This window comes from Anopheles maculipalpis, chromosome 2RL, assembly GCF_943734695.1.
Source record: "Anopheles maculipalpis chromosome 2RL, idAnoMacuDA_375_x, whole genome shotgun sequence".
In the NCBI taxonomy this organism is placed as follows: domain Eukaryota; kingdom Metazoa; phylum Arthropoda; class Insecta; order Diptera; family Culicidae; genus Anopheles; species Anopheles maculipalpis.
The window spans coordinates 33,534,674-33,549,183 of NC_064871.1; the positions used below are offsets into that span (position 1 = coordinate 33,534,674).

General features: G+C 42.6%; 2 protein-coding genes across 12 annotated transcripts in view; one reads left to right on the plus strand and one right to left on the minus strand.

The window, feature by feature from the left end:
* Positions 1 to 6,954, minus strand: part of LOC126557211 (protein groucho-like) — a 345,364-nt gene extending 338,410 nt beyond the window's left edge. For 10 of the 11 annotated variants that reach the window (XM_050212911.1, XM_050212907.1, XM_050212905.1 and 7 more), the window contains exon 1: positions 6,902 to 6,947. In XM_050212911.1, coding sequence (XP_050068868.1) covers positions 6,902 to 6,937 — 36 coding nt within the window. In that variant the 5' untranslated portion in view covers positions 6,938 to 6,947. Of the gene's footprint in view, positions 1 to 6,901 lie in introns of all 11 variants that reach the window. The other variant, XM_050212904.1, reaches the window with a different exon arrangement.
* LOC126557360 (protein fem-1 homolog CG6966) overlaps positions 1 to 14,510 on the plus strand; it is a 182,552-nt gene that overhangs the window by 104,111 nt on the left and 63,931 nt on the right. The window lies entirely within an intron of this gene.

Sequence of the window (14,510 nt, forward strand, 5' to 3'; positions counted from 1 at the left end):
CGTGAGGTGTACACAAATGTTGTGACAAAAGAAAATTTGGAAACAATAGTGCAAAGGTTTTGGGAAGTTGAAGATGTGACAAGTGAGCGTTCCGTGAAGGTGGAAGACGAGATATGTGAAGAACATTTTGTGAAGACACATTATCGTGAATCCAGTGGCAGGTATGTTGTGCAGTTGCCTTTAAGGGAATCGATAAGCCAATTGTGTTGTTCGCGAAGTGTAGCGCTGCGTAGGTTTTATTTGTTGGAAACAAAACTGTTGAAAAATCCATCGTTACGTGAACAATATCAAGCGTTTATGAGTGAATACGAGGAGTTAGGGCATTGTAGAGTGGTTGATGAAAGTGAGGACGATGGCTCCGTGAAAAGGTGGTATCTGCCGCATCATGCTGTATTGAACCCGGCCAAGAACACTACCAAGTGCCGTGTGGTGTTCGATGCTTCGGCGAAGGTAAACGGCTTGTCTTTGAACGACGTTATGATGACCGGCCCTAAGGTACAACACGACTTACTTTCCATCAAGCTGCGTTTTAGAATGCCTCGATATGTGGTAAGTGCCGATATATCTAAAATGTTTCGACAGATAAAGGTGGATCCCTGCGACAGCCCGCTACAACGAGTATTCTGGAGAGCTTCGCCGAATGAACAACTGCGTGTGCTTGAGCTTACCACGGTGACCTACGGAACGGCAGCAGCACCTTTTCTAGCAACGCGAACGTTGTTGCAGCTAGCGAGAGATGAACGAGAAGGTTTTCCCTTAGCCAGTCGCATTATTGAAGAGAATTTTTATGTCGACGATGGATTGTTTGGGGCAAATGATATCGAGACTGTCCATGCTGCACAAGTGCAACTCATTGAGGTGTTTAGAAAGGCGGGTATGACACTTCATAAATGGTCAGCGAATGATGAAAGGCTTTTGGAATCGATACCATTTGAAGATCGGGATGCTCTAACAAAAATCGGCGATTGTGAAGCTAACGAAATCATCAAAACGTTAGGTTTGATGTGGAATCCGATGAATGATGAATTTATATTTTTGACAAAGGTACCGTCTAAGGGCAGAACACCTACCAAACGAGAGGTTCTGTCTGCCATTGCAAAAATATTTGACCCATTGGGGCTTATTTCTCCAGTGGTTGTGTTGGCAAAGATTTTGATGCAAAAGCTATGGTTAGCAAAGTTGGACTGGGATGATCAAATTTCTGAGCCGTTGATAGAAGAATGGGATAATTTTTTGGAAGCATTGCCAACAGAAAATCAAGTTCGAATTCCTCGACATGTAGTAAGTACAAATGCAGTTTCATTAGAGATCCATGGATTTGCGGATGCTTCTTTGAAGGCATATGGAGCCTGCGTCTATATAAGATCAATAGAGAGGAATGGTGAAGCGCAATTGAGATTAGTGATCAGCAAATCTCGGGTTGCCCCTTTATCGAACGTGACAATTCCTAGAATGGAACTGCTTGCAGCTTCATTGCTTTGTCGTCTAGTGAAAAAAGTACTGGAAGCATTAAAAGGATTTTAATTTCGAAACGATTAACTTGTGGTCGGATAGCCAAATAGTTCTGGCATGGTTGAAAAAGCCGATAGAGTGCCTGAATGTTTTTGTACGAAATCGTGTAGCCGAGATCAACGAGAACCGAGCGTTCATTTGGCGTTATGTTCGGACACATCAAAACCCTGCGGATGTTATATCAAGGGGTCAATCGGCGTCGCTACTGGTTTCAAATGAGATGTGGTGGAATGGTCCGGAGTTTTTACGTACTTGTGAGATACCAAATGTTTGCATCGATGAACTAAATGATGATGAAATTCCGGAATTGCGCAACGAGGTTATCTGCAATGTTATCGTACCGCTGAAAGTTCTCCCAATTTTGGAGAAATATGAATCCTTTAGAAAGACACAAAGAATACTTGCCTACATCGTGCGGTTCAAACAAAACACAAAGCGTCGCAAGGGCGAACGCATTAATGATCCAAACCCTACTATTCCCGAATTGCGAGAATCGATGCGTTGGATCATTAGAGCAATTCAGCATCAGGATCTACCGGAAGTAGTTTCGGCCGTAAAAAATAGCAAACCGTTGCAACGTTATCAAGACCTTAACCTTTTTTTGGATGGTGAGTTACTGCGGGTAGGAGGTCGTATAAGACATGCAAATCTGGCTTTTGGAAACAAGCATCAACTTCTTCTTCCAAATCGAAATGTGATTACACATCGTTTAATTGCAACAATTCATCGTGAAAATTTGCACGTCGGGCCATCTGGAGTGATTGCGATTCTTCGTCAGCAATTTTGGGTTGTCAATGCGCGATCAACGGTTCGAATGGTTCTGCATAAATGCATTACCTGTTTCCGAAGCAAGCCAACTACTTTGGAACAACAGATGGGTGATTTTCCTAGCTACCGTGTAACAGCTGCTCCTACCTTTCAACGAGTTGGGCTTGACTTTGCTGGGCCAATTATGCTGAAATCCGGTATACGTCGTGTTGCGGCAATAAAGGGATACATATGTGTATTCGTGTGTATGGTGACTAAGGCGATCCATTTGGAAGCAGTGGAGGACTTATCAACTGGTGCCGTTCTCTCAGCTTTGAGACGATTTGTATCAAGAAGAGGAATACCTGAAGAAATCTTCAGTGATAATGCGACAAATTTTGTCGGAGCAAAAAATGAACTACGAGAGCTGTATGAGATGTTTAGGAAGGAGGCGACAGGCCAAGGCATTTTCCAGTATTGCCAAGAAAAGGAGATCGTATGGAAAATGATACCCCCTGGTGCCCCTCACTTTGGAGGAATCTGGGAGGCAGGGGTCAAGAGTGTTAAGAGTGTACTGAAGAAGATTTATAAATCTGCATCTCTAACAATAACTGATTTTAGCACGCTTCTATGCCAAATTGAAGCCATCTTAAACTCAAGGCCATTGTATGCTCACTCAAATGATCCTAACGATTTGGAATGCCTTACTCCAGCTCATTTTACAATTGATCGTCCCTTGATTGGAGTTGCAGAACCATCCTATTTAGATATGCCTGAAGGTCGCTTGAATAAATGGCAGAGAATCCAACAACTGCGGCAGCAATTCTGGAATAGATGGCAAAGGGAGTATTTGTGCGAACTGCAAACTAGATACAAGTGGACCAAAATAAAGGACAACGTAAAGGAGGGAGCATTGGTTCTAATAAAGGAGGATAATACGCCCCCGCAATTGTGGAAGCTGGGACGCATTGCAAGGGTGTTCCCGGGCGAGGACGGATTGATCCGGGTAGTGGATGTGAAGACAAGGAGTGGTGAGTTTAAACGTCCTGTTCATAAATTAGCTCTTCTTCCAGTTATAGATCCGTAGCATCAACCTGGCCGGGAGGATGTTCCATTTCGATGGAACGAGCGAGATGCGCGGTCTAAGGAACGGGCGAGAATGGCGGGCTGAGGAAGGAGAGAGAGGTGCGGGGTGAGGAGCGAACGGAAGGCTGTCCGAGTGGCATCTGTTTTGGCGACAATTGTCTGGAACGGCGGCACCCGCAATTGTTGTTCGATCTCATCGACACCGGCCAGAATTCCGCGAAACCCACCGTAGAATGCAAGCGGGCGGCTTGTGTGGTCGGACGGACCAGAGAAGCGAGGCAAGCGAGTTGCGGCTGTTCGCCGGACCACGTTAAGGGGGAACAGAGAGGGAATGAAGAGATAAGGAGAGAGTGAGAGAAGAGAGGGAATTATGAAATTTATTTGTGACCGAGTGGAGTGAGTCAGTCTGATGAAAACCGCGAATGAGTTAAGTCGCAACCAATAAAGTTGTGCGTACAGGATTACCGTGTTCAGTACATTGCGTTAGGTTATCCGCTGAGATATCACACGTTTGATTGTTTTGTTTGGCGGTATGCTTTTTTTCAGATCTATAACAACCCAATCTCTCCAATTCCTTGTCTTTCTTGGATGACATCGACATCATCGGACGGACAACTGCGGCGGTGTGCGATGCCTGCACCCGACTGAAACGCGAGGCCAATAGAATTGGATTGAGGATCATTGCGACGAAGACGAAATACCTGTTTGCCGGGGACTCTAACCGCGATAGAGCCCGACTCAGAAGCAGAGTATCAGTTGATCTCGAGGTGGTAGAGGAGTTCTGTTACCTCGGAACGATCGTAACTTTGGACAACAACGTAAGCAGCGAAATCCGAAGACGCATTGTTGAGAGGAATGGTGCCTACTAAGGACTCCAAAAATTCTTGCGATCCAGAAGACTTCAACAACACCCAAAATGTACGATACACCACACCTTGATACGTCCGGTAGTCCTTTACGGGTACGAGTCCTGGGAATGAGACTATGCTGACGGAGGACGCCAATGCACTCGCCATTTTCGAGCGGCGGGTTCTAAGGACTATCTTTGGCAGTGTGTGCGAGCAGGACGTGCGGAGAAAGAGAATGACGGTAGTCAAAGCCGGTAGGATACGTTCACTGGTGCACGTGATGAGGATGCCGGACTCATGCTCCACCAAGAAGGTGCTCGTCAGCGACATTTTCGACACGAGGTGTAGAGGAGCACAGCGAGCTAGTCGGCTGGATCAAGTGGAGTCTAACCTGTTGGAGATCGGATGCCAACAGGTTAGACTCCACGAGCCTCCGTGGATGGAGGACTGCAACCCTAGACCGAGTTTCCTGGAAACAGATTGGCGACCTGGTCATGTCGACGTGACCTGCTCTATCTTGAGCAGGCCAAGAAGAAGATAACTAAATACAATGCTTTTCTGTAAGGGTCATACACTGATCTTTGTATCTCTTTGCAAACATACAAATGAACTTTGATATGATCTTTGTATCTTTGTATGATCTATCTAGTACGATAATATAGCGTATGCTCTCGTGAACTGTTATTATGAAGCTCCCACTCGTTACTCACTGTTTGACGACATCGGTGCTCCAGATTCATTCATTTAGAACTTTTCCTCATTATTCCGAGCAGCAGCTTATGTTGAATAGCTGAAGTTGGAAATTGCTTGATGTCTTGATGATGATATATAACGATTTAGTAAGGCAGCACAGCATCCTGCACGTTCGGTTTCCCAATTAGTCCGCGATACATGTGATACAAGAAATACACGATATGCAACCATTTTAGTAGTATTTAGGCCGGCAACTGATGGCTGCATATCTTATCAAAGAGTCTGACTAGAAAATAACCTTAAAGGTTTTGAAATTACAATCGTTACTATGGACCTGCTGAGGCCGTAAACTTAAGCTCAATAAGGAACAACAGAAATACTACTAATTTGTCATGCAAATTCATGGAAATTATGATTTGAAAAGCAATTCATTCCTTCAAACTAATGTATTTTAATTGAACCACTCTCCCTCCCTCTCAACATAATTTAATTGAAGTTAAATCAATCTTTGAAATACAAATAATTTCATTTAGACCATCGAATAGCACCTTAAGTCATGGACGTGCAAACAATTTCGTATAATTATTTTTAATCACTAACAACAGACCCATAAGATCGCCCAAGATAAGTCAGCTGTATAACAGGCAAATGATTAACTTCTTCTCAGAGCCCATCACCGCAGGAAATGTAGCTTCTGTGTCCTATGTTTTCCTACGCAGTTTCCATCACCGATTCCTTTATGCGCTCTAAGCACACCACACAACAGAATTGTAACGTGAAGCCACAAGTACAACAAACCAACTGCTTCTCTAAAACCTCACTCATCTCTCGTTATCGTTTTCTGCATCTTTACGCTCGGAACAAAATGGAACCGCGGCTTACTATTCCAGCGAGGCAGGCCCGACCCGGCAAGCAGTGAATTTTTTTCGTGAGAAATGCCAGCATTAGCAAAACGATTTATCTGTTGATCGCGCACCGTCACATTTTCCACTTATGGTTTCGTGGGGCCAAGCGGTGAGGAGCAAAGGTATGCGGTAGGAACATAAAAAAGTAGAAAGAGATTATCGTTAAGGGGTTCTTCTTTTATTTGTTCGCTTTTTGCCTGTGTACAAACAAGCTTCGCTCCGTTTGGCATACTTTCGTGCGCCAGCATGCGGAACAACACCGGGTTTAGAGAAGCTAACCGCAACAGAAGTAGTAGCAGCAGCAGTCGTAGAATTAATATAGCCAGCAAAAAAGGCCCAAAAACCATTTCGTTGGCCGAAAAAAACAAGTGGATGAAAGGTGATAACCATGCACTAATGGGGCTTCTTTTTACGGTTGAGATGCGCTCTCTGCTCGCAGCAAACAGCGGCCGAGCTAGCGATGGTGATTTTGATCAGTGGAGCCATAAACCTCGATTGAGTTCCGGAGTTGGTGGCGTGTGTGGATTGAAAATTATGGAGTTACGCTTCTGCACACGCTGGTGTTGGTGCTGATGCTCCTGCTGCTGCTGCTGCTAATTAATGCCATAAAAGGTTCAGGTTGGGAGAAAAAAAGAGCTGTCCATAGTCCAATTTCTAGCGCACTAGCAGATTGATGGAGACATTGACTTTACTTATTCCAAAAACAAACCTAATCAGCAAAGCAAATCGTCCTAAACAAAGGCTAAATTATTTTCCATCTCTTGTCTGCGGTAAGTTATGGAATTATGGCTTTTTGTATCTGAGATGCAGATGTTCAGCAGAAGCTTATCGCGTCCATTGTGAATTAAGCCATTTATTTTCCATTAGGATTTGCACACCCGCGCGATCGCGATTGCCGCACGCCGGTGACATGAAAGTGGAAAGCGTAATCTTCCCACCTGCATAGATGAATTATAGCTTTAGCTGATGGCAATCAACCGGGGAATGCAGAATACATTCCCAGCTGAAAAATGCTTGCTTCATATTCCCATGATTTGGTTTAGGCGGAGCGGTGATCCCCCGCGTGATGAGAAACATTAATTTAATATTAAGAATCGTAATGCTCTTTACCGATGCCGATGGATGCCGTGGTGGTGCTGGATACATGATTGATGATGTAGGTTCGCCCGCTTTAACGTTGATGAAATAGAACAACTTTCCACACTCCGATTCCTGTTTTCTGGGGCTGTGTGTGAACGGCAAACAAATACACCGCCGATTCTATTTCACTGAACTATTATTACTATTCACCTCAAACTTGATCGCTCGATATTATTAGAAAGCGAAGATGATTCACCCGCTTTTTATCTCAATTATTCGCAATCAGTGGCTTCGGTAATTTTTACAAACTTATACGCACACTAGCACTCATTCACTCACACTGGCGACCGTTAATAATTTTCCACCATTTTCCTTTTAACAAAAAATGCACTTCTTCTTGCTTATCTTCTCTTTCACACACACACATACACACAAAACCCAGTGGTTTTGAACTTTAGTAGAAAACGCGGCACAATTGAGTGTAACCCCTCCCCGCACAAAACACCAAGAAAACGAAAACCTTGAGGCAAAGACCTAACAAATTCAAAACAGCCGTTAGTGCGGCGCTTTGCGTTGGGCAGTATTTTTATGCTCGAAATGCCGCAATTTGAAACGCACACCGGAAATCACTTATTTTGTTTTCAATTTTCACCATTACCATCGCGCCCACACACGTATGGGTAATAATATTACTCTTTTCCTTTCCTTTTTTTCCCCACCTTTTTTGCGGCTCTCACCAGACAATCACCGCCACCGTAGCCGCAAGCAGCAAGAGCAATAACAAAAGCATTCACTTCGTCGCAAACACAATACCACCGACGCCTCTACAAAATCCGCGTTTCGGTTTTGAGAGATTAATTACAATTAATTGGATTTCATTATCGAACAAACAATATATTCCAGGCGATCAGCGGAGCCACGATCGTTACGGCCCACTCTCCTTCAGCAGCAGAAGCAGCATCATCATCATCTTCATTTTGATGTGCACCACAAGCATTATCATCCGCCGACTCGCGATCGCGCCTCACTTTGATTCGTAACGCCTGCTCAGTGTGTTGGGGCGGAGCGGGGGGGAGCGATGATTTTCTTCCGAATGGTTTCTTTCGGAACACACAAAAAAGTAAAATTTACTTCCCCAATAATTACACCCAGCTACACGCCTCTTTTTTTCTGACCTTTTTTACCCTGCCTGTGAAGGCTTTTTTTAACACTGGATCGCGCACACACACCTGGACGCCTACCGACACTTTAGCACTAACGATCAATCAATTTATCAATCAGCGGAGGAACGGGGAAAAAAAATTTGCTCCGATTTTTTGATTAAAATTTTTCTGCCCCTTTTTTCCACACCTTTTCCACTAGAGCGCAGATCGCTCAACACTATTCCACTTCCTTCTGTTTTGCGCTGGAAGATGCCGATCCAATTTGGAAATCATCGATCGGAGTAAATTTAATTCGGAAATCGCACTATATTAATCCAGGTGTTACTAGCAACGAACCCGACACGTCGGTCAAATATTTGCACGGTTATGAAGACAATTTCCACTCCGACGGAATGTTCACACAAGTTCAATTTTATGCGTTTAGTAGATTTTCTTCTCAAACACTTAATGCATCTCGATTCGATCTTGTCTTTGAATTTTTCGTCGATTTTAACTCTTAAAGCATTCGACAACAAACCTTGCTTGATCGTGATGTATATCGAGATTGGGGACTTTGCTGCTTCACACGAAAGTTTATTCAACTTATCTTCTCTTCACTTTGTTTTATGTCACATGAACTAGTAGAAAGTATAAGCTGAAATGAGAGAAAAAACACATCATTATCGATTGGATAAACGATAAAATATAATGCAGTTGATAGTAAATAGCAATAAACAAATATGTTTAATATGGTAAAGAAATCAACATTTAAAATTAAAATACCCTGCATTGATTATTTTTGTTATCTTCTTCTGCTTGCTGCTGGCTGGAATTGCTAGGTCATGCCGACCCTTAAATGCCTTGAACAACACTTTTTATACCACATGATGTCTGAGGGCACAGGTGGTGCAGGACCGGCAGGCAGGAAAAACGGCAGAACCAGGGTTCAAATCCCATCCGGACCGCCGTCTCCCCGTACTGAGGATAGTCAATCCAACGGCGTGGTATCGGAAAGTCCAGTAAGCCATTCGATAGTCAGCGTGACAGTAGAGGTCGTTAAGCCAAAAAGAAGAAGAAGCAGTTGTCTCAGTCCTCACTACGAAGAAACGATCACCTCGCTTTATTTTTATAGACACTTTATAACAGACTTTACAAATAAAAGAAGTATTGTAGATTTATAAAAAAGTGCATTATTAAACAACAAATAAATAAAGAAAATATTTTCTTTATTAAGTATAAGTTCATCTACTTCACAGTTCATCTACAACCGTAAGATTTCTTGGTCTTCCATCACTGATTTCCTTTGATTACTGGTCACCGGCCATTGAGACGACAGCGGCACCGATCTTTACAGGGCAGGACCGGGATTCAATTCTCATCCCTTCGACAGTCCGAATTTGGATATCCAGTCGGGTCGCCCGAAGACTGGCACTGGTAACTCTAGAGATTATTAGACATTCAAAACATCAATTCAATTCACAGGAAAACAGATACAACATCAAGGATACTAGAGGCTGTTCATCCTATGAGTAAAATAATCAGAAACCTACGTCCTGAGCTTACAAGGGGTTCACGCATATCGACAATGACTGAACTTCTTACAAGTAGAAAGTGTGGCTTTCAGGACCGGATCGCTGAATCGACCTCAATCGGAGAAAGACCTCAAACACAGACCTGAGAGATCCCCAACACCATTCTTTTCTGATACCGCTAAATTAAATAAAAATGTTAAAACCTCGTACTACGGTAAGAGGCACCTTCGCTAGGCCTTTTTCCTCCCTTTCGAAAAACTTTTCGTCTCAGGGAATACTCTACAACCGTTTCTCCGCCACTGATGGTTAGTTTAAAGTATTTTGCAGAGCTAGCGCTAGTCAGACCGAGATCCTAATCAAGGCTCATCCTGATGAATGCTCATAACAATTCATTTACGCGACAGTAAGAAGCAATCCCACGTGGGCTGCTACATATATTTATGGCCACAAGAAGTGTTGCTAGATGCAATCTTATATTTTTATTCGAAAGTTTAACATTTTGGAGCATGATCACACTCACAACGTTTTGACGTACGACCATCATTTGTGATGTTTACACTAGCTTAAAATTAGTTGAACATTTTTCAACTTTCAACGTAGACTATCAAGACCAGATTGCTTTGAAGAACTCTAATCTTTGTATGGCGATGAAGCACCATCCTATAGCAACGTTAAGAACTGAAATAATGAATTTAATCGTGGCTCGCTCAATGCCAAATTTCTAGATGGTCGTCCAAAAGCGGCCGTTGTGCCTGAAAACATTGATGCCGTTCAAGATCTAATTTTACAAGATCGTCATGTGACATACTGCGAGATAGAGGCATCTTTGGGCATTTCTTTCACCAGCATAAACAATATTTTGCACAAACACCTGGCCATCAAAAAGTTTGTTATCGCTGGATCACGCACAAGTGGACGATCGCTCAAAAATAGGCTCGTGTCGATTGGTGCAAGGAAATGTTGAAAAAATTACGAGCACGGTTCTTCAAAAGATGTTTATAAGATCGTCACAGGTGACGAATCATGGATCTATGCGTATGAGCTCGAAACAAAACAACAATCGACCGTGTGGGTCTTCAACCTCGAGCCAAATTCAACGAAAGTTATCCGTGGCAGAAGCCCTTCGAAACAAATGGTCGCCTGTTTCTTCGGCAAAACTGGTCATGTGGCGAATGTTCCACTTGAAGAACGTAGGACGATCAATTTGTTTACCAGAAGTCTTCGGAGAAATTCGAAAAACGAACATCACAAGACGGATCATTCTGCACCATGACATTGCGAGCTCTCACTTATCGGCGCAAACCCTGATTTGCCCTGGTTAGGCACCCAATGAGTTCTTTATATTCGAGCAAAGCACGAAAAAAAACGCGTGGTCAACGATTTTTGTCCCCAGAAGATGCTGTTGAAGCGTTCAAAAATCACCTTTCGGAGGCATCTCAATCAGAGTGGAAAAAGTGCTTCGACAATTGGTTTGAGCGCATGCAAAAGTGTATTAATCGTGCTAGAAAATTCTTTGAAAAATAATTGTTTGATTGACACTTTTTGATGATAAATATTAGCATTTTCATTTTTAGGCCAGAAATATATAAAGCAGTCTACGTTGAATGGTTTTAGAGCTTTGGCAGTGACGGTCCACCCCGAATTCAGCGGATTTTTTTGCGTATAATGGAACTCTTGACAATATCAGACTAGTGTGCAATAGTGTGCACATCCTCGTAAGATGATATTTTTTTTAGATGAAGACATTTTACACTCGCAACATGAAACAGAACTTTGGTTGGTGATATTCAAACATACTTTAAAAAACAAATTCTGTTCTCTGTCCAACCGGAATGAGTGCATTCAGGAAGTTTGAAGGAAATTCAAACAGTTTTTCTTGTGTGTAATAAGATATCTCTTTGGCCTCAGATTGATATAGTTCAGAGACTATAAGACAAAGAGATTAGTAAATGTCTTAATTTCAATACATGGCATAAAACATTTTTTTATATATTTTTAAAATAATTAATAAATTTAAACAAATGTGTTGTACATCAAAAACTTGACACACATTTTTGTAAAAAAAAAAAACTCTTTGTAAAGCAAAATGGTTGTTTACCTAATAAACCTTAGCCTGTAAACAAAACTTGTTGTAACTCATAATAAGCTAAATTCGTAAAAACAGACAAAAACGCTGTGCTGGTTCCTTTTCAAACACCAAACAATTGGGGATGAAGACAGCAATCCAGAAAGAAAGAAATAAAAAACACTCTACACCCAATAAACATAAAATCGATTTAACAAAAACGTAAAACCAAATGACTCTCGAAAAAAAAAACGAACATTTACTCCCAAACCTCCCCATAAGTAATAACCCACCATGGGAAAATCAATTTTTCAACACTGTGAAATAAAACGCCTGTGTCTGGGGGTAACGAATATTTAAAAAAAAAAACACACACACACAAAATATATGAAACAAAATAAATCCCAATCCACATTCACGTGCACCGAACCGTATAGACGTGATCGCTAAACAAGCTCTTCCATGACCGGACGGCGCCCAAAAACCTTCTTTTTTGCGCTTCAAACTTGACCAACAAAAAAAAAAAAGAAGAAACGCAACAACACCGAAAGTAAAACGACTTTATTTTGCCGAAAAATGCATTCCGTTGGTGGACATCTCCCAGACCTCAGGCCTTCTTTTCGTCCACTCTCTTTTTATGTGCCAGCAATTGTATGCTAATTGCAACTACAAGGGCATTGCTGAAGACGACCAAAAAACGACCCGTTCAAAAAAAAAAAGCTTCACGTATATTTGTATTAACGGCCCGTTTCGAATCGGATGCGTGCGTCGGCAAATCGGTTTTCGGTGCGCTTCGGGGCGCGGATGGTATATAACTTGCACTTCAACGACGTTGCAGCAGCCACACGATTGCGCCACGTTTCACGTGACCAGAATTGAGGAATTTCACTCATCCGCTCGAATGAATTTCAAAGGCGCAAACAAAAAACACGACAACTGCTAGTGACCCAAAGCGCAAACGTGTCCGCGACGCACCGCGTGAAGCAACAAAACCAAAGGAAAAACAAAGGACTCACAATGTTGAGCAACAAAACATACCAACAACAGCAAAAGCTCATCGCTATTCATTTCAAATTGTTTTTTTTTTTTGGTTTGTTCCTCTGTCTTTCTTTACGGGTTTGTCGGTGTTCCTTTCGCTTCCCATATATACGCTTCATTTCATCGCGCCGTTCCGCCCAGGTCAAATATCGGTTAAGCTCCGAGCCTCGCGGGCAATATTATACGGGGAGCGTGCGCGCCCGATTATTGATTTTGAGCACCCCTTCGATGGCAGAAGGAATTGATTGCCTCTGTCACGCATCGCCACCAAATACTGACCGGCCAACCTCGAGCACGCAGGGACGCCCACACCAGTTTCGATACCATCAGGAATTAATAACACCTTGTGTCCGTGTTTTGGAGGGCACCGCACCACCGTGTTCTTGTTGGCTCGCAGGAAAGAAAGTCATTTGCGGGACAGAAAAAAAAAGAAAGACTTAAAAGCTACAAATTTTACTGTAACCTGCTCACCATTCATCATGTTACACATGCGTTTGCTATAAGAGGATCGATCAGTTTACATCCACCTCCCCTCGTGTGGGGAAGTCAAAGAACAATCGTTGTTCTAGTTCAACCGAGTGTATCGAACGTATAACAACAGCAAAAACTAAACCCCAAGGCAACAAAAGACCCACCAGTGCTGGTTGGCGGTGGCGGCGAACGGTTGGATTATTATTATAATCCACCTTTAATTTTCAACATGCCGCAAGCATCGCCGTAAAAAGCTAAACCGGGTGGCATGATGTGGTACGAAACCGGTTCCCCCCCCCCCCCCCCTTCCCTTATACCGCGAGGGCAGTCGATTTGTGTTAAAGATGAATGGTGGCGATAAAAAAGCGATCAAAAGCGAGTGAAATAATTAATCCTAATCGGCTACTTAGGGCAGATTGGTCTCACTCGCATCGTACCGATCAAACGAAACACCCAAAACCGACCGACCCACAGCCTACGAGCCCGCTGGACGGAGGTGGTAAAGCTGCAAGGAGAACCGAACCAAAATAATATGTCAAAATTAAATGGATTGATTCCGCTCGGCTCTGCCAATCGATCCGACCGATCCGATGAATGGGAATGGCATAAAATTTGAATTGATTCGCTGCACAGATACGCGAACGATATGTGCGCACAAAAGCTTGTTTAAATATACATCGCAGCTTTTGTAAATCAGGTCGCGTTGGGAATAACATTCGCTATGTTTTATTTTATGCTAAGTTTTGTATTAAATATTGATAAATTGTGATTATATTGCTTTATTTGTCTTGTGTGAATAAATGGTTCCGAATGATGAAGCCATAATAGACATTAGATACGACTTCTTCATTCATTCATTTCAAACATTTTTGGCAGTTCTGTATAATCATGCCTCCGTAGTGAGGACTGACAATCCAACTACGTGGTATCGGCAAGTCTAGTAAGTCATTTGAAGGCCGGCGTGACCTTAGAGGTCGTTAAGTCAAGAAGAAGTATAATCATGCTGCACCAGGACACATTTAGTCATTTGACCAGAGTTTGTAAATCGCCTATTGAAATGGTTTGTGAAACCTTGAAGAAATAGACTAAAAAACTACAACCGCAATAGCAATGTACTACTGTGTCCGAAAAATAAGGTGACCAAAAGAAGCCAAAAACCAACCCCTTGTTTTCATATTTCGTTACAAACAAACGTCAATACGTCAAACGTCACAAACAAACGTCATACAAACGTCAATATGTATGTTTTTGACAGTTCTGCCACGTTTCAAGTCACATTGAAACATTGTGGATGTTACAAAAAGCCTTCGGGGAAGAATCTATGTCGAAGAAAAATGTGTACAAATGGTACAGTGATTTCAAGAATGGCTGTGAGAAGGTCGAAGACGAGG